Consider the following 20355-nt stretch of genomic DNA (forward strand, 5'->3'; position numbering starts at 1 on the left):
CACCCTTTGAAAATAGGAAGCAGATATGTCCCATCCGGTATGTGTTTTCAGGATGCACAATACCCAGTCCTCAAGTAACAGGACAGCACCATTTGTCACTCGCAGTTCATCCTAGATTCGCCTGGGAATTGGGGTGACCATCTGTGTTAACAAGATGGCAGCTGGCTTTATCCAGAGGAAAATTGAACTTCTCATATCTTTAGGACAGGTGGTAGTTTTGCAACTTGCAGCCAGGTGTCCACCAAACTTAGGCCCCTACCCTCCCACAGAAACTGGGAAATGGGGTGCGGGGGGCGGGGCAGGAGGCCATCTCCTTGATGTTCACTTTTCAAAGAGATGACACCCAGGTCCTTAAGAAAAAACATGCCTGGGTCATAAAGGCCTATCTAGTCTTCCAAAGGATTTATGTATCTTCAAAGAGAGAAGAAAGTCCTTACAATGACAAATTTTCTAAAGTAAATGCTCAAAGAAAACGGAGGGGAAGGAAGTCTCTTGCCTTGTTTTCAAGAGGGAGTACTGAGTTTTAAGTTTTTAGGGTTTTGCCGCTAATTTTCTTTTAAAAGCACAATTGAGAGTGGTATTTAAGGACTGGCTTGCAGAAGACTGAGAGGCAGTTTCTTTTATTAAGCTGTTTCCACAGAGGGTGAGGCTTTGTACCACATCACTGATCCCGCCCCTAATGCAGGCTTGCCCCATGAGCTCCCATCATGCACACAGAATGCTGTCTGACTAGACTCACTGCTTACCTTCTAACAACTAGAAAAAAATAGCAATAAGAAACGTGTTATGACGTGGAAGAATGCCTGAGCCCATTCAGAACGTGAAAAGAGAAAAGATAGCGTGAATATTTATCATATAGATGGGCGTGATGGGTTAATGAAAAGCCAGACAGCTCTTTGCCTCTGCCATCTTGTGTCACCTTTGCAATGTGAATGACTTTCTTAGCCGCATTATAAGTACTTCATAAAATGCACTGGTTCTGCTATCTTTATAGAAATGTATTTCCCCTGGCCAGTTCAAGTGTGAAAATACTGATGACAAATTATAAGCTAAGAGAATATGTTTAGTTCTAGAAAGATTTTTTTGAAGTTTTGATTATGAGTAACATCTACCCAGTTAAAAAAGTGAAGTTTATAAGTGTATTAGCTTCGGTTGGCTTTAAAAATATTCATTAGAAGCCAGTCCACAAATTTATGGTAAAAATCACATAAACTGGTTGGCGTCTTTGCAAGAATAATTTTTCTGATTGAGTTGAAAGTACTGAAAGGGCAGGAAAAAAATGGCTTCTTTTTCACTGTCTAGACAGATGAGGGAGCAACAGCAGCAAAACCCTACTAGATTATGTCAGCCATGCATGATGAATGCTTCTCCCCAAAATTCGTTCTTTTGGAAATTAATTAACTGTATTAAACTTTCAAATTTTCTTTCTAGTGGAATGATAACATGATTGATCATTCAACCTTGTTGGGATGGCTAAAAAGCAGAACACTCCAAGTTGAAGCATTCTCCTTCCAAATCCTAGCACTGACACAGAGTTCCTTGATGGTCCTTGGCTGTGGAACAAAAGGACCAGGGGCTCGTTTGAGTCAGCCATAGTTGTCACACTGCAAATGAAGCTACGCACTACATCGTTTGCTCTCTAATGTTCGCTTGAAGTTATCGTCCCTCTGGGAAGATCTCTGCCTATGTGTCAGAACCACTCAGTCCTGAAAGATGGCAGAGTCCTCTTCTCGAAGGAGCTGGATTGGAAGCCAGGAAACCTGCAACCCCTGGGTGGGTCTGCTACTATCTACCCAGACCACCCAGATGATTGGACATACCAACCTCTTTTAAGCCCAGTTTTCTCATACAACATGCAGGAGTCGAGTTAAACCATGTCTTACTGTAGTGCCATTTCTGACATCCTGGGATTCTGCTATTTACTTTCTAATCTAGAGACTAACTTGAAGCATAGGTGCCTCATTATCAAGTTTATTCCTTGTTTTTCTTCAAACTTCATCCAGTATTTTAACATATGTATCTCTTTTGGCTAAGTAATTCTATTTCTGAAAGTATATCTAAGAAAATAATCCTAAATATTTTTTAAATGTAAAAAAACAAATTTGAAATTATTTTCAAGATGTTCATGGCAGTTTTATTTATAATACTGAGTAATCTGGTCTGACCAAAATATTGTGCAATAATGGGTATGCCCACGATTAGATGGAACATTCACAGTGTTCTTTATGACATGGGAAAATGTTCTAGATTTGAATAGTGAAAAAAAAGCAAAATTATATAAACAACATACTATATAATAGCATATAATTATATAAACAGTATATAGCACATAAACATACAACCAAAACTATTTAATAAGTGAAACAAACGTGCTGAAAAAGAAAATAGAGATCAAAGTATTAACTGTCATTGTCATTAAACAGGGAGCATAAGGATGGTAATGGGGTGGAGAGGAGGTTGGCTTTACTATCTACTGCAGATTTTCTTTTTTTTTTTAAGATTTTTATTGGAGAATTGGGGGGATGGGAACAGCACTGGGGAATTGGGGGAAGGGGAACAGACAAGTTGCTGTCATTTTTTTCTTCAGTCTAGTTGTGGAGGATGTTGCTTCACTGGCCCAAGTTGGCACCATCATTGTGCTCTTCCCGGGCGAGGCAGATCAGTTGTTGGCTTCTGGACGGCTGCTCATGGCAGCTGCTGGCTGCTCACGCTGGCTGCTGGCTACACACGGTAGCCCATGGCAACCCACTGCAGCAGGGGCTGCAGCCTACGCTGTCACCGGTGACTCAGGGCAGCCCAGCTCCAGGTTGAGCTGTTGTTCAGCATCTTAGCTGCAGAGGGCAGTGTCACTGGCCCCATATGTGGGATCCGAACCGGGGCCCTCTGGTGTCCCAAACCAGTTCTTAACCATCACACCACTCGGCCAGCCCCAGATTTTCTTTAATGAGAATTTTGTAACCAAAAAAGAAAAGAAAATGAGAGAGCTACTAGAAAGCCGGGTTTTTCCAGCTGATCACCATCCCCTGTAAGCACTCATGCGGTTGGCAGTGGGGACCTTCTGTGTTTGGTATTGTGCAAAGCAGCTCAGCAGACACAGCCGTCCCACTTCAGAACTGCATTCTTTTGGCCACATGGTTATTAAAAACATTAATTTCCTAGAAGGGCAACTCCAGTAACATTAGCCTCCCAGGTCCGTGCAGGCCAGCAGCCTTCTGTGGAAAAGAAGTCATGGCCAGGGCCAGCGGCCGGAAGTGGCCCGCCCGTCACTGCAGAGCAGCTCAGGCGCTTAGCTTGCAGGGTCGGACAGAAGGAGCAGGGGCCGGGGAGAGCCGCCGAAGCCATTTCATCTTCAGGAACGAAAAAGTCAAAATTGATGAGCCCTTAAGTGGCGCCATAAAATAAGTCATCAGGGATGCAGGTGGTGGCTGTTCCCACTACAGATTAGTGAGCCGGTACCAAGGCAATGTTGCCAGCCTGACAGGAACTGTCCCCCAGTGTGTTTAAAGCCGTAATTCAGTCATGTGGCGGCGGCTGCTGCTTTAAAAGGGCACAGTGTGCGTGAACGACAAATAGTCACTGAGTAGTTTCTGTTAAAGCTCAGGACAGTGGGCTTAGCGAACGGACATGGACATGACCGAAAGACGGACAGGTTCTGTGTCCCCAACTCTTCACGGTGACACGCCCAGCGCAGGACAGCTGTGCTCATGAGTCAGCTCAGCAATGGGTCAGAATGCGCCGTTTTAAGACATGATCCACCGACCGATAGCTGAGTTCGAAAAGGAAGTGGAGGATGACCCACAAAACACAGAAATCGTGCATGAGACAGCATTTTGGGTTGGACTGCTGAGCGCTGTTATAGGTACCTGAAGCTCTTTTCCTACTAAAACCATCCGTGATGACAGGGCGAAGATAGTGCTGTGATAGCGTGAGAATTCTAGGAGTTCAGTTGCATTGTAACTTCTAATTTATTGATTTGCTGAAGATTGTCGTTTTCTCATATTTTTTTACTCTATTACCTAAACTCAGATTAGCAATTGTCATGTTTAGAGGGTTGAGAAAAGAAATATTGTATAGCTGATATTTGAAACTATAACCTAAATTGAGTGTAAGAAAGTTAAAACACTAGACATATAACGCACAAAGACATTGTGAAAGAAGTGAGTCATATCAGCAACCATTTCAACTGAAAAATCACATATGTTATACTTTCAACTAACGCTGGGGCATGGTGGGCACAGGCGGCTACAGACGGGCAATCTGGCCGGAAAAGCTGCCATGCTGAGAGCTGGCCAGTGAGCCCCAGGCCACACACGCAGATCGAGAACAACAGCCTAGACCTGGGATTTCAGTGGAAATGGCTCAACAGGCAGCTGGGCAACCCGGCCAGCTGGCCTCCACGAGGGACCAGGGACGGCACACATTAGAACTTCCTAGGAGCCAAGACAGAAGCCAAATTTTAGAGACAACACAAATTGGTAGAGAGAGAAATAAAGGCCAGAGTGAGAACGTCGCATGGGGTCAGCCTGACAGTCTGTTGCGGTGAAGGAGACCTGGGGAAGAATTCCTGATCTCAGCAATTTTGAGCGGACCACGCGGCCTCCAGCCTGCGAGGATAACTTATCTCGAAGCCTCTATTAGCAGAGCTAGCTCGGGGATTGACCCAACTCAGCCTGTACCAGAGACCGTGTGTGGGTCTTGTGAAGGACAGGGAAACAGAGAATCGCTAACTGAGCCGTCCACCAGTGAGGAAACACCTACTGGGCATGGTCCTGGGCTCTGAGGACACGCCGGTTAACGAGATGGACAAGAACCCTAGACCTGGCCTTCGAGTGCGAGGCAAGTGATAATACGCAAAAGTAACCAATTAAACTACCCGTATGTGAGAAGGCGGGAGGTGTGATAGATAAATGAAAGTAAGGAGAGAGGCAGGGAGCGTGGGAAGAGGAGAGAGTGGCTACCTGGAGGGGGGGTCACTGAAGACCTGGCTGAGAAGATCCTGGAGCACAGACTCAAAGGAGGAGGATGTGACGGGCACGATGGATTTGGAAGCAGAGCCAACAAACTCGCTGACAGACTGGGTGTGGACGGTGAGAGGAAGAACGGAGTCCAGGGGAGCATGATCTACTGTTGGATAAAGCGTACTGGCACTGTGTGTCCTGTGCACACCTGGGCTTGGGTGGCTGGCGCGGCCCCGCAATGCGCTGCGTTCGCAACGGCCTGTGCAGTCCACTTCTGGTACCCGAGCAGGGTGGCGGGAACGGCTGCGGGACCCAGCGTCTTTCTCCACGTGGCCTCTCCATGTGGCGAGCTCAGACTTTGTCGCAGCACAGAGGTCTCCGAGTTTTACATAGTGACTGAGTTCAAGGACGAAGAAGCTGCCCGTGCCGCTGGGAAGTCCCACAAGGTCACATTATGAGAGCGAGTGACCAGGCCAGTCCAGGTGCAAGAGAGGGGCACCGGACTCCACCTGTGGATGGAGGGCTAGAACGGGGCACTGCTGGTGGCCGCACTGTCCACGACAGGTCATCGCCAAGGCTTTTGGACGGAGCGCCTGAACACGTGAACTTGCAGGGAGATGAGACGAGCATGACTTTTGGCAGAGGTTGGAGTGGGCCATGGTAGAGATGAGGAGTTTCGCGTGGGGACGTGTCAGAGTTGAGCCGTGTGTTAGGCAGCTGAGGGACGACGTGGTGCAGACAGCTGACGACACAGTCGAGCTCAGGGACAGAGCTGGACAGATGTGCGCGTTGGTGAGCCATCAGCATGTGCGTGGTGGTCCCAGCCGTGAGGCTGAACAAGAACAAACATGAGGGGAGTAGTTAGAGCTAGAAAGGGAAGCATTCGAAGGCCTGAGCTCCAGAACAGGGTGACATTTGAAGGCAGGAACTAGCAGAGGTGACTCAATGGGAAACAAGTCATGAGGACGTTCGGCTACGTGGTAGGAGACTCAGTGACAGCAGTGTTTTCAGGAAGAGCCATTCATCAGGTCAAGGGTTCTTCAAAGTCCCTGTTTACTAATAATTCAGGTAGGCATAGAGAGCAGCCAGCACGCCCTCAGCATGGTGGGGACATTGGAGACTAAGAGGAGGCTGCACCTGGCAGGGCTGGGGTCATGGCCCCACCTGCCCAGTGAACTCAGGGGGCAGCCCAGCCAGGGATGGGCACCTGGAACCACAAGCTCGTGCTCCTGTGAGATGCCTGTAGCTGCCGCATTGGAGGGACTGTCCCACGCAGCCCGGCCAGTCAGGCGGCGCTTTCATCACGCCCGGGATGAGGGAACAGCCACTGGTCCAGGCAGGCAATTGGCATCACACAGTTCTGTCAGCACGTGGCAGCTGAGGTCATTAAATGCTGACATTTAGTGCCAGGATTTAAGCTTTTCAACGTTGCAAGGAGGGAAGGAAGCTGGCTGAGGGGGGCTGAGGTTACCAGGACAGGAACTGGGGCAGGAGACCCCACCTGCCTGACAAGCATGTCATTAGGAAGACTGCGGCAGCCGCATTAAACAGAACTATGCAAAAACGAGTCGCCCCCAAGCCCGCATCAGACGTCGGCTACTGACTGGGTGTACGTGTGTGGGGCACCCGTGAACGGTGAGGACTGAGCGAGGACAACGTCAACTGCTCGTGTCAACCTCCCGGGGCTGCCCTGCGAACACGTGTGTTATGTCACTTAGCGTGATTCTCCCTGCACAACTTCCCATCACTGGCCATCAGGAGGCTGCGTAGGAGTGTACTAACCTGAGATCTCTTCGTTAGAAATGGAGGGAAGCATGATAAATGCATCAGAATCCTGCAAAGGGCAGGACGGCCGGCTGAGACCTGAAGCTGGGCGAGTGACGGACAACCTGCCTCCTCCGTCTGCGCTGTTCGCACGTGCGTTTTCTCTGCAGGACGGAACAGCTGTCAGCCAGCAACCACGTGGGACAGTGGGAAGGGACAGCTGAGCAGCCACGCCCTGGCGTTTCTTCAGTTGACTTCTTCTCTCTGCATAGGTTTGGAACTGAGGTGAACAAATCTGCCAACATGGGGATAATTGCTTTTGAAAGTGTCTGTTCAAGAAATCATTTTTCTGGTTTTAGTGGAACGATCCACAGAGCCGTGTGCACTCCCTTCCCACGTGATGTGTGATGAGGTTAATTCTGGAATCATCGTGGAGGAAGGGCGACCCTGTCCTCTGCTTTGGCCACCCCTGCCCCGGACCATGCCCCCAGCGCTGTCAGATTAAGCGTTGCAGGCCTCCCAGGAAAAGCTGCTGATGGTCCGACCTGTCTTGCCAGGAGGCTCCCCCATGCCTCCTGCTGCGTTTCAGTCCTTCCGAGAGGTAGAGATGACAGCCTGTCCCGGGAGATGGACCCCGCAGCCTCCATTTCCTGTGTGGCACAGGTCACGACTGTGAGTGTCAAAACTGCCCCGGAGATGCTGGCTGATACCACAGCCGTCACTAACCCGTCCCTGGGATGAGGTGCACAGAGGGTGGTAACTGGAAATGGGACTTACCCCAGGGCCCGAGGAGAGCCTTCCGCAGAGATTTCCACTGGGGGCGACACCCGTGAAAAGGGCATCACGGGAACTAGAGGAAAGCAGCTCTTTACTCCAGAAAAATGGACTCCTTGTGGGCACATCCCACCAGAGGGGTGAAGGAGGCTTTCCTCAGCTTTGAGGGGAACCCGATGGTCTTTTACTGGCCAGCAAATAGCATATAGGGAGGTGGTTCAAATATACTAGGCTGTTAAGAACGCAAGGCCATAATCAGGCCGCCTGAGTGATCACCCTGCTGTCTGGCGTTCTCGCTGAAAGATCTTGGAAAAGTTACTCCATCCGTCTCTGCCCAGTTTCCTATGAAATGGAGATGATACTGGTACCAAGTTCATCGGGAGGCTGTGAGGATTAAACGTGCTAAACTGCTTAGGACAGTGTGTCAGATTCAACATACCGGCTGTTATCATATACGAGGCGTTAAGAACACAGCATAGTTTGTACACATTGGAAGGTGGACTGTATGTGCCAAGATGGAGCTTCTGCTGTAGACATTATACTTCCTTATTCCTTTTGTAAATCAGAGTGAATTTCTGTACCTCCTGTTAGCACAGAGTCGGTACACAGACATTTGGACGCCGTCCTTGTCCTCCCCTTTCCCGTTTCTGTGGCAGACATAGGTTAATTACAGCCCTCTTACACCCTGAGGCCTGAGTAGGTTTCAGATGTCTTGTCCACATGTTGTTCCCAGAAGCCACCATCAATTAGTCAGAACGGACACAAAAAAATAAAACTTGTGCGACCTCTCAGCTTTGGAGCGTACAAGCTTTTAGGGAAGCGTTTGCTCTGACAGTCTCTCCCAGAGCCCTGCTTTGTCACACATGCTCAGTGGGGCTGACAGGCCACCATCAGAGGCTTGTGTGTCTGTCACAGCACTGTACCATGCAGGAGGGGTGTGGTTGGTACCAGGGTCCCTGTGGGCATCCGCTCTTGGCAGTGGGCTACAGCATCAGACACTCTTCTCAAAGAGTAGCACTCAGAGTCCCTTGGGCAGGTGGAGGTGAGGAGAGGGTACCTGTGACGGCCAGTGATTCTCCCCACGCCGAACCCCAAGGAAGTGTCTTCTTCCCAAAATGCCCTTTACTCTCCCAGCACGAGCCCCTGGGCACCCAGGGCCTACCGGGCAGATCATAAGCCTAATCTGCTTCCCCTTTTGTTTCTTCTCTTCAAGACACTGAGGCAGATTCTGATTTTCACTGGATGTCAAAGAATTCACCCGCCGTTACCTCTGCATATTCTGTCCCGATTACACACGGAAGGCTCTTATCTGTTTTTCTTTTTTAATCTTTTATCAACAGATGAATTTTTAAGAATACTAGCAGAAGTGTTCTATTTTAATATGCAAAATGTTCAGTACAGCAAGACATCTAAGAATCCCGTACTAGTGCTGATCTTGGATCAAAATCATCTTCTGCTCTCATTTCGTCACGTATCTTGGGGGGAAAAGAAAGTCTGTTTAAATCAGAAGGCCTTGGAGTGATGAAAATGTCACGTGGGCATGTTTAGACTATCAATGGTTAGTGATGAAATGGAGGCAAAATTTTATATATCAAAATAAGGTTCCTAGTGTCCTCAAAAGGCTATGAAGCTTTTTGTAAAATAGCGTCGTGTCAGGCTATTCCGCCTGTAACGAGCAATTGGCTAGCTAAGCATTAACGCTCAGTGGCCCCGACCCCACCATGTCCCCGGTAGGGCCAGGTGGACCAGAGGCCCTGCCAGTGTAGCTACATTGTGTTCTCAAGCCTTTCCTAGAGCACAGAGCAGAGGCTAAGAGTGTAGACATCCTAGTCAGGCCTGCGCCTGACTTCAGACTCCATCACTTTGCTGTGCGACTTTGAGCCAATTACTTGGTATTTCTGGACTTTGGTTTTCTCACCTGACGTGGTCAAAATTACATGTGTTCAAGGGCTTAGCATCACTCTGGCTCCGGTGATGATGATTAGTTTCTCTCAGAGTTTGTGAACAGAGTGGCAGGACAGTGCTCTACATAAAATGTGAGCACCCACTGTGTCGTCAAGACACTATTTGAAATGCAGGTGAAGACCAGCCCTTATTGAGAGGACAAGTATGCGGTGATAAAGGTCCTCCGTCCCTCTAATGCATGAAGTCACTCACGCGTGGATTGACATCACTAGACTTCAACGCTGGCGTTGGCACACAAACACTCTGACCTCCATCTGAGAAAGGAGCCCTCCACCAATCTCCCCCTTTCCAGCTCAGGCTAAGCACACGTGAGCTGCTCTGGAGAGAACCTTCTTCAGGTCCTTGTGTCTTACAGAACAGAAGGAAGGCAGGTGACACTGATGGAGGCGCAGGTTGCTCAGTCAGCCCATACTGGGGCCTTCAGCTCCCTGCTGAGTGCTGTGTCAGCCACAGGCCCATACAGTGACAGAAGATCTCTCCTGCCCTCTGGGAACATTCGTCTCCACCCCGGAGGCCTGTTCCTGATCCCGAGAGCCTCTCCTCAGCCTTGTCTTCCCATCCGACGGGCTCTCTCTGGGGTCTTCTTCTCCCGCCTGATGTCACATACTAACTCTGCATTCACGACATGACTCCCGGATCCGTATTGCCAGCCCAGACCACGTGCCTGAACTCTAGGCCGACGTTTCCATCTGTCTTTCCCAGCTCGTCTTCAGCAGCATGTCCCAGCTTGGCTCGTTAACGTGTCACCTCTACACCAACGTATTGCCCAACCTGCACGCCCTCTGTCTGTTAGCTGGCCATGAACCAGGACAAGAAACAGAGGACTCACAGATCAAACACAATAGCAGTGATACTAGCATCCGTTAAATGTTTGTCTACCTAACTAATTTTGTTATCTAATGTACTTAGTGATTTACGTATCCAATTCTCACAACAGCCTTAAGAGTTAGGTCTGTCATGACCTCCATTTTGCAGATGGGATCGTTGAGACACAAAGTGGAGTGCCTTCCTTTTCTGAGGCCACACAGCCAGGAGGTGGCAGAGTCGGGACGCTCCTGGCCGTCTGAGTCTAGAATCTGTACCCTGAAACCCTTTGGTGCATCATGTTGAATGTAGGTCAGGCTCGAGTCGTCATTGCTCAAAGGAGTGGATCAGATGGCAGTAAACGATGCTGTTGTTCAGCGGATTTAACGCCCAAATTCTGTAACTGTCGCAGAGAAGGATACTTATAAGTCCTTTGGAGTTATAAAAGCCCACTGGCCTCACAAAACCAAGGTAGTTGAAGTCATTTCTGTGAAAACACAGTGTATGCCAAAGCACAGGGATGTGAGGGAGAGACCCCCAGACCCTGAGCTGTGGGTGCTGCGTGACGGGAGCCCAGGTGGCGTGGGCCGACGCGGCAGGCGACAAGGCCTGGGAGGGTGCACTGGCACCCGAGGGGGGTGGACCTTTAGTTCTGCTTGAGGGGTTCGATGTACTCTGTAGGCAAATAATGAAAAGTGGGTGCCGGGGCGTGAGGAAGGGAGAGCGCATCTGACAGAATTATGAGTCCCCCCACGCTGTGACGCTGGCATGACCCACCTTCAGGGAACACACGGCCTTAATGGGGAGCCTGGAAGATACACTGGCAGTTAGCATAGCACGATGACGCATTCCAGGTGCCCCCAGAACAGGTCTGAAGCACTCCTACCCAACCTGGGGCACCTTATAAGAAAGCGTGCCGGAAGCATTCAGAGGCTTGTAGCCGGGGACTTACGCCATCACAGCTTTGGCTGAGAAAGATGGGTCTGTGAGTCAGTGTGGCTGTTTCGAGGCGACACTGCGGGAGGGAGTGCTGAGGTCACCCTAACACCCCAGCGCAGGCCGATGACCACGGGAACGGGGATAATAACAGCTGAGAGGTAGAAGCGCATTGAAGAGGACTCTGGCCATAGAAACAACAGCACTGGGCGCGCCTACTGCACAGGAGCGTTGCCGGAGAGGGGTTCAGGGGAAAGACTCTCCGGTCTGGTTTGGTCACCTGAGTGGCAAGATGCCTCTGAGAGAGGGATGAAGAACGAACGAACAAGACAGTGAATTTTAGTCTGGGGATGTTGAGTTAAAGGTACCTACAGTCAGGGGTGTATGGCAGGCAGAGAGAGCCAGGTGTCATAAACGGGGTGATGTTGGAGACGGAAGTCTGGGTGCACCCAGCGTGTCTACGACATCTGACATCAGACAGGGTCTCCCAGGAGGCTCCAGAAAGCAGCAGGAGAGGCGCAGGGAAACAAAACAAAACACACAATGCAGACGGATGAGCCGCAGCTCACGACGCCACGTGTGAGCACGTGAACTCTGGGGCCCGAATGCCCAGACTCAGAGCCTGGCTCAGGCACGTTTCAGCTCGTGACCTTGGACGAGTTACTTAGCGCTTTTGGGTGTCAGTCTCCTCGTCTGTAAAATTAGGTTCATCTCAGAGGGTATCGTGCTGCTTAAATAAGTCACCATTCATAAAGCATTTTGAATAATGCCTGGCCTCCAGTAAATGCAGCTTAGTTTTTTGTTATTGTTTTTTTTGTCATTAAATACAAAGTATTATGAACCCTTTGGCCCCAAATTGATCTTAATTTTGCATTCTATTTTGTTTCTCTACTGTGCCTATTTTTCTGAAGGCTCTGGTTAGTTTCTCTTATTCTATTCCTAATTCTAGTGGGTCCGGAATGAAGCCTTATTAAATTCACTACCTATTTCCTGTTAAAAGTAAAGCTTAGGAAAGACAAAATCAATTATTTTCTTCACAAAACAATTACTTTATAAAAAAATAAAAACTTAGAAAAGTTCTCTCTGGGCATACTTCCACAAGCCATCTGTCTCTAAGGCTTAAACTCATCAACAGTTTTCTCCAAATGGATGTTTCTCCTGGCAGTTTTCTTCTTTTGCTTCTCCTTTTCATCTTTCAGGACTAAAAGTACACAAGTGAGCTTTTCATGTGTTCCAGCCATTCCGGCCCTCAGAGGAACAGCCCCTCTCTGGCACACTCTGTGCCAGGGACTGTGCAAGTTGTTCTGAATACACAGTGTCACGTTCTTCAAGCAGCCCCCCGAGTTGGCTGCGGCGTTTGCTATATAATTAATGAGAAAAATGTAGGACTCTCTGAATGCTCTCCAGGCGAGGGAAGCCGACTGCATGTGACTGTGCAGCTGGGCACAAAGCGAGCATTGTTCAGTGTGGGCCAGTTGTCACTTTTGTCTGCAGCATGTCACCATTTTGAGGATGAGACATGATGTCAGATGGTGGTGGCTCCCCACCAAGATTTCCTATGCTGAAAATGCTTGGGAGTCCTGGTACTGAGAGCTTGTGCTGAGTGGCTTCAAGTGACTCACGGACAATTACCTTCCCTTCCCTTTCTGCTCGGCTCACAAAGCACCAGCAAGGTCCCACCTGGGCCCATTCGGAAGCTTAACACAAACCCATGGGGAGCTCCTTGTCTAAGCAGAGAGGTGATGTTCATCTTCCTACCAGTCTTAATGGGACTCCAAGTTCACCTTTTAACCAAGGACCATTGTCCTGAGGATATGTCACAGTGATGGAGATACGAAATAGAAGCAGAGACAGGGCTGTCCCCCTAAGATGAAGGTGTCAAGGTTAGCTTTCTGAAGGTGTCAGAGAATCTCAAAAGATGAATAGAACCTGCACAGGGAAAAAAGGGGAAAAAAACAGTATTCTGGTATAGAAACGGAACGCTTAGGGACGCCAGAGCAAAGCGTAAAGCAGATTGGTTTGGCCATCAGTAGTCAAGTTTCCTGAAATAAAGTGGTTTGTGAGAGAGATGGTGAAAAACGACACGGAAAGCTGGCGTTTATGATGATGAAATGGGCATCATTTCAACCCCATGGCTGTTGAAATTGTCCAGAAAGATGGTGACATACATGGAAATAAAGTGCTTTAAAGCAAGGAGGCTTCTTAAAAACCTGAAGCACCACGATTTAGGTTAATATGTCTTTGATATTTGCCTGCATGTGATCCATAACCATGTACTAGGAAAGTTATATGAAAATAACGTGGCCAAGATACACCCACCAAACTGGTCTCCTTAATTATGAATTAAGGGATGTTTGGAAGGGGGTCCGTTGCTGATTGACTTCCCTTTGGCAAACAATATACCGTTAAGTGATGAAATGAGAAAGTTAGCTGGATGCAATGCTAGCCTATTTTATCATGAGAGAAGTGAGCCCCTGCACGTTGTTTGAGTGGCTTGCTTGAAATGCCACAACGAAGCAGTGGCTGCGGCATTAGAAATCTGCCTTTCCATGGGAGGAGGTACAAGCCCACCTGGCTCTCAGAGGAGATCCTGGCCTGCCGCCTGACTCCCCCGCCCCAGGAAATGACCACGGAGGACATGCTGCTGCTTTCTTCCTTCCAGAAGATTCACTGGAAATAAATTATTCAGTTAATATTTAACCAGCACATGATACCGTTTTACTACTACAACAGCCACAAAGAGATATATAGAAACTTCCACAAATTACTGTAGAAAGCATAAAATAAGTAGACAGTGCAAATCAGAATTAGGCTAGCAATATTATTATCCTAATGCATTGTTTAAATGCTGCATCCACACACACCAAGTCTGTCTCCCTTTTTTTAGCCTCTCCATTAATCCAGCCAGAATTTGAATTAGTCCAAATTAGGGCTTAATGTATTATTTATAGATTTTAACTGGTGCTAAATTGTCTATTTTCATTCAAACGAGTATAATAATTCTGTCAGATGTATACAAAAGCATTTTTAAGTATATAACATGTAACTAAAATAATTTTGTTTTCATGTTTTTTCATAGACTTGAGTCAAAGGAGCCTTTCCTGTCTGTTGGGTGAGTAGATGTCTAAATATTTTAAATCTCAACTCTTTAATCGATTTTGAATTCTAATTAACAAGGTCTTCTGAGATGGTATTTTCAGCCATTTAATCCCATGTTCAAAGTCATAACATATTATTAAATGCATCATTTCTTCAGCAACATTGCTACCTACGTTTGATAAAGACTTAGGTAAAACGCACCCTAAGCTGTTCGGTGACCTCAGAGATTCAGCTAAAGAATGTGTATGAAATCCTGTATCCTCAATATTAACGCCAAACAGGCTAGGCAGTATTTATTTATATTCTCATCACGTAAACATATGCTCAGATTGGTTTTAAAACTTCCTCTGAATCACAGCCTCACTATTTCCTAATCTGTCTCCTCATTTTTATACTGTTTCCTTTCAGTCTACTCTATTTAGTGTTGCTTTCCCCTTTTTCTCTAATTCTGTCCCCAAAATGTATGTCTGTCATTTCCCCTTTTTTTCTCATTTCACATTTATTTCTCCACGCCACTGACTGCTTCTCTGAACACAAAGCTGATGCAGATTAAGTAAGAGGACCCATGGCCTCCTCGGGTGGTGTCGTTCTGTGCTACTAATATACTATAGACAAGAATACACACATACTATTTTCAGGCATTTAGAACTAATTAACAATAGCCAACATTTTTAACTGATCTATCAAACAATCTTTTGATTGATACGTTAAAACAGCTGGTTAAGGGGCTTTTGCACTCTCAGCATTACAGTTGATGTTGTAAAGTAGAAGATATTGTTAGAAGATGTGATGTCTAGATTAGAGAAAGTCATGCTGTATTGGATGACAAAAAAAAAAAATCACACCTAGGCAGTCACTATCCCCATGCTTAATGGCCAGAAATGGGATGGGGTTACATTTTTTTTTAAAGATTTTTATTGGGGAATTGGGGGGTTGGGAACAGTGCTGGGGAATTGGGGGAAGGGGAACAGACAAGTTGCTGTCGTTTTGTTCTTCAATCTAGTTGTGGAGGACGTCGCTTCACTGGCCCAAGTTGGCACCATCATTGCGCTCTTCCCGGGTGAGGCAGATCAGTCGCCGGCTTCTGGACGGCCGCTCACTGCGGCTGCTGGCCGCTCACGCTGGCTGCTGGCTACTCACGGTAGCCCATGGCAACCCACTGCAGCAGGGGCTGCAGCCTACGCCGTCGCCGGCGACTCACGGCAGCCCAGCTCCAGGTTGAGCTGTTGTTCAGCATCTTAGCTGTAGAGGGCAGTGTCACTGGCCCTCATATGTGGGATCCGAACCGGGGCCCTCTGGCGTCCCAAGCCAGCTCTTAACCAACGCACCACTCGGCCGGCCCTGGGGTTACATTTTTAAACCATCACACCAATTTCTTTTTTATTACTTTGTGCGTGGCCTTTGAATATTTCTGTCACTCATTGAGTGTCACGCTTCCCTCTCCCCTTCTAGTCCTCCTAAAAGCATTTCAGAAAGCCACCTGGATCACAGGAATCAAAACAATTGTTTGGGATGCTGGGCAGGAAAAATGGAGTAGGTGCATTTATTGCAGGACATCATGAGAAATGAAAGGTTGTGTTGCTCTGGTCCACAGAAATCGTGAAAGCTTGCTTCTTTCCCTCATTGATCATCAGCTGCTATTGTTAAAAGCCTTTGAGCCTGAAGAACCTTCTATTTGGAATGCAGCGTGAGCATCCTGCCCTCAAGTCGAGACGGCTGAAATGATTTCTCTTCATGCCTCACTTAGTGCAGCTTCTCCGAGGCTCTTTCTGTCCTCTGCCTACTCTGAGGAAGGAGTCATTTTTTACTGCATACGTCTGTTTTACCAGGGCAAACCTTAAGTAATCTCTGCTTTAAACTTAGCAGTTGAGAGCTCAGTAGCGGAGAGTTGTGGAGAAATCTTTCCGAAGAAGAATGATTTATAACTCAGCAAATACCCACCATGGGAAGACTGGCCTGGCGGGAAGAAGATATTGCTACTCCTTAGATAGATTTAAAAGTAAAACGGGGTGAAACACGCACCCCAAATGGTTCTGCTGACTGGATATTTGATGCCACAGCTAAATGCCTCCATTCCCCTCCACGAAAATGATTTTAAGGGAAATTGCCCAAAAGGATGTAAGAATCTCTCTCCTGACCCTGTTCGGTAAGAGACCAGGGTGAGAGTGACCATGAGGGACATACATGAGCCTACCAAGCAATGGGTAATCTACTGTAAGAGCCGTTATTCAAATTCAGTCACTTGCCAGAGGGATTAAATGCATAGTGTGTGGTCTGTGATATCAGTGGACATGTGATTGATGCATTGAGTTTTTCTAGGACCCTGCAAGCCTCCTGTACGTGAATTTTAATTCTATGTTGAATAAAATATTATATTAATGAATAAATCAATGCTAAATATCACATACTTCAGCCCATTGCCAGCCAGCGTCTTAAAGCACTTGTTCCTATGTGCTTTTAGAAACTGCTTTCACCCTCATGGGCTCTGACACTTACAAACTAGCTGTATTAGTGTAGGCAGTATCTTAAATTTCCAAGCTTCAGGTCCTTAATAGTGAAATGGAAATTAAAGAAGGTAATTTAGATCAAGCATTTAGCACTGTTCTTGGCACATAGGAATTGCTCATAAATGTTAGCTATTGTTCCAGTTCTTGGAAGTATGTTCGTGTATAATGCTCTAAAAAAAAATTAGACAGTAAGAGTCCACTTTTACAGGCTGTGCTTTGAGTTATATGTGGAAGCCAAGAGAAGCTTTTATGGTGGACGGAAAACAATAAAAATTGTGAATGGAATAAACTATCAAACAAGATGACTAGCCATTCTGTTTCATATTTCAATGATGAACACTAATAATTGTCATGTAAATTTTTTTAATGAAAAGAAGTGTTGATACATTTTAATGCGCACCTCGCCTTAATGTAAATATGGGAGCAACATTTCTCCTTTGATTAATGCGCTGCAGGAATTATGAAATAACATTTTTAAATGTCACAGCATGAACTCCGTTTGAATACACCAATGAAAAAAAGTGGTCAAAGAAAGTTATACCAGGAAATGTTTGCTTATGGGGAAAGATGGAGGACTTGTGAAAGAAAATTACGGGAAATCTCAGTTATCAGACCTCCAACTCTAGATTGATATCAGAGGAGCTTCCTTTCATATGCACCAGTCAGTGATGGATAAAATAACATCATTAGGAAAAATTAATAAACTGTAGCCTCGCGGGAGGCACGAAGGCTCATCCCACAGTCTGATTCTTTCACCCAGGGCAGGTCAGTAGATGCAGTGTTTTCCACGGCCCTCTAGCAAATCTGATACCAGTTCTGAAAACCATATTTTGCAACCTCCCCATCCTTTCCTTACGCATGTTCCTTACACATGCGCAGGCTGCCCTTCCAGACATCCTCAGAAAATCGCTGCCACGTAACTTCCCGTAGTCCCCTGTTGGGGCGCATGTGGTGGAGGCGGACTCGTTGACCTAGAACTGCCTTGGGGCTCTCTCTTGTGCAACCAGGCCAGAGGTAGAGACCAGAAGATGTGACCTGGTGTCTGCAGGGTGCCCAGGACGTGCACCGTCTGTGTTCAGGGCTATGAAACTCATTCTGATGTCGTCCCAGCCCTGAACCTGGGATCACACTAAATTTGAAATGTTAAATTATTAAATGGTATCTTTTAAATATTTAATAAGTAATTTTATTAAATATTCATAACAATGTTTTCTATGTTAAATTATTATTATAAAGATATCGCACATAAATGTATTATTTATGTGTAATATGGGTTACATGTATAATTGATTACAAATCTATAATATAAAATATGTTTTATTATACATAAAATATATTTAAATGATAGATTTAAAACCTAAATTTTTTTTTTCCCCTTCTCAGTCACCAAACAGTAAAATGTATCGGGTCAACAACCTGATTTTCAGCAGGAAGCTTAGGCCTGAGTGCTACATGACTTCTAAATGGCTGATAATCTCCTCCTCCTCCAAATATTACATGTTAAAGCAATTAAAAAACCTCTTCTGGCAAATGCTTCCTTTTATGTGACATCAGACGGAGTCTGGTTTGGGAAGTAGCTGGCAGAAAACAGGCATCAAGTTTGCATTGAGAAAAGTGCACAAGAACCGAGTGGTCATTTCAGTTCAGATTGAAAGATAGAAACCTTGGTGTCAAAGCAGCATTGCCGGGAAAAAGCTTTCCACAGCTTTTTCATGAAAAGCACAGAGGACCTTCCTTTTCCCAAAGGAAGGCCCTGTTCTTTGGACGCCTGAGAGTCCCGATGTGAAAGATCACGTGAGGCCGTGTATGCGCTCCCTTCAAGTACAAGTGGCTGGTGACCCTGCAGAGCCTGAGCCACTTGAAAAACATACTCAAGGCACTAAATGAAATTTTCCATGTGACTTATTTCTTCTTACCCCTTCAGCGTGAAGTTGGCCTTTTTAAAAGAAGCATTTTCATACGAATCGCTTATATTTTGGAACTGGCACTTTGATTCACAGCAGTTTTTCAGTTGATGAATTTTTGCATGGATGGCTTTATGATGAGCACGGTCAAAAAAGTTTCAGAGTTTTTCACTGGATTAGAATCGTTTAAATAACTCAGGCTAAATTTGAAAATTATGTTGATACAGCTCAGATTATATTGGTTCTCAGGCTTGGCGAGAGACAGTCAAAACCACATCAAGGATAAAAATCCTGATTATTATTTTTATCTCTGTTGAGGCACGGGCTCTGTGAGTGAGCTCATGTTTGCTCAGCCAAGCCCGGACCCCCGATGCCTGAGCTGTGCTGGAACTGTTCTACGCAGAGGGCGTTATTATACTATCAGCCTAAGTGTCCATAGATGGATGAATGGATAGAGAAAAATGTGATACGTGAGATGTAATCTACCTACCTGTAATATGATTCAGCCTTTATAAAGAAGGAACCCCTGCCGTCTGTCATGACATGGATCAATGTGAAGGACATTTATGCTGCGTGAAGTAAACCAGATGCCAGACACAGAAAGACAAATCCTGCATGAGGTCACTTACAAATGGAAGCTGGAATAGCTGAACTCAGAAACAGAATGGGATGGTGGGTGCCAGGGTGGTGAGGAAGTTACTCAGGATGAGTGTGCCCTGGGAATCTAAGCCTGGTGACTGTAGCTAATAATGTTGTATTGTGTACTTGAAATTTGCTGCTTAGAAACAGTAGATTTTAAGTGTGCTCACCACAAAAAAGAAAAAAAAAGAAAGAAAGAAAGGTTAACTATGTTAGGTGATGGGTTAATGAGCTTGATCATGGTAGTCATGTGACAAGATACCACCATATCAAAACACCCCAGGTTACACACTAAGTATATACAGTTTTCATTTGCCGAAAAAAAAAATAATAATAATAAGATCTGTAAAAGAAAAGCAAAGGATGGAAAGGAAATGCCTGGTGAAAATATCATTTTCTTTAAGAATGTCATATTTCACTGAGGAATGCAGTAATGTCTTAGAGGTTTCTCCACTGAACTCTGTGGGATCCTGGTGACAGTTTGATGAGCTAAAATCCAGGTGCAATGTCAGAACTGAAGGACGGTTAACACGAGGCTTTCCCCGAGCTTTAAACGCACCCCTCTGACCCAGGGAACCACGGAAGACCAGTTGAATGCCTACCGTTTGATGAGGTGGTTTCCATTGCTCCAAGTCTCTAGGGCAGCGGCTCTCAACCTGTGGGTCACAACCCCTTTGGGGGTCGAACGACCCTTTCACAAGGGTCGCCTAAGACCACCGGAAAACACATATTTTCAATGGTCTTAGGAACCGGAACACCGCTCCTCTATCCGTCTCCAGGCGGGTCCGCCCACATGCAGATACGCCCACATACAAGTACCCAGTGTGATGACATCATCGCGCCAACCCCATCACATACACCCCGTACAAATACAGGTGTATGTGACAGGGTTGGTACCATAATGTACTTATGCGGACCAGTCACACATGTGTAGAGAGCAGCTACTGTGTAGAAATCAGCTGCTGTGTTGAAAGCAGCAGTATTGGAGGTAAAACGACACTTCAT

The 20355-nt window shown here is 46.5% G+C and overlaps 1 protein-coding gene across 7 annotated transcripts in view; it reads left to right on the top strand.

Annotated features, from left to right (window-relative positions):
• Positions 1-20355, top strand: part of RALYL (RALY RNA binding protein like) — a 583573-nt gene that overhangs the window by 487893 nt on the left and 75325 nt on the right. For all 7 annotated transcript variants that reach the window (XR_002125025.1, XM_019651620.1, XM_019651619.1 and 4 more), the window contains one exon: positions 14281-14313. Coding sequence is in view for 6 of the 7 variants with exons in the window: in XM_019651620.1 (XP_019507165.1) it covers positions 14281-14313 (33 nt within the window). In the remaining variant the exon portion in view is untranslated. The remainder of the gene's footprint in view (positions 1-14280; positions 14314-20355) is intronic.

The sequence above is a fragment of the Hipposideros armiger genome, unplaced genomic scaffold (assembly GCF_001890085.2).
Source record: "Hipposideros armiger isolate ML-2016 unplaced genomic scaffold, ASM189008v1 scaffold_163, whole genome shotgun sequence".
NCBI lineage: Eukaryota > Metazoa > Chordata > Mammalia > Chiroptera > Hipposideridae > Hipposideros > Hipposideros armiger.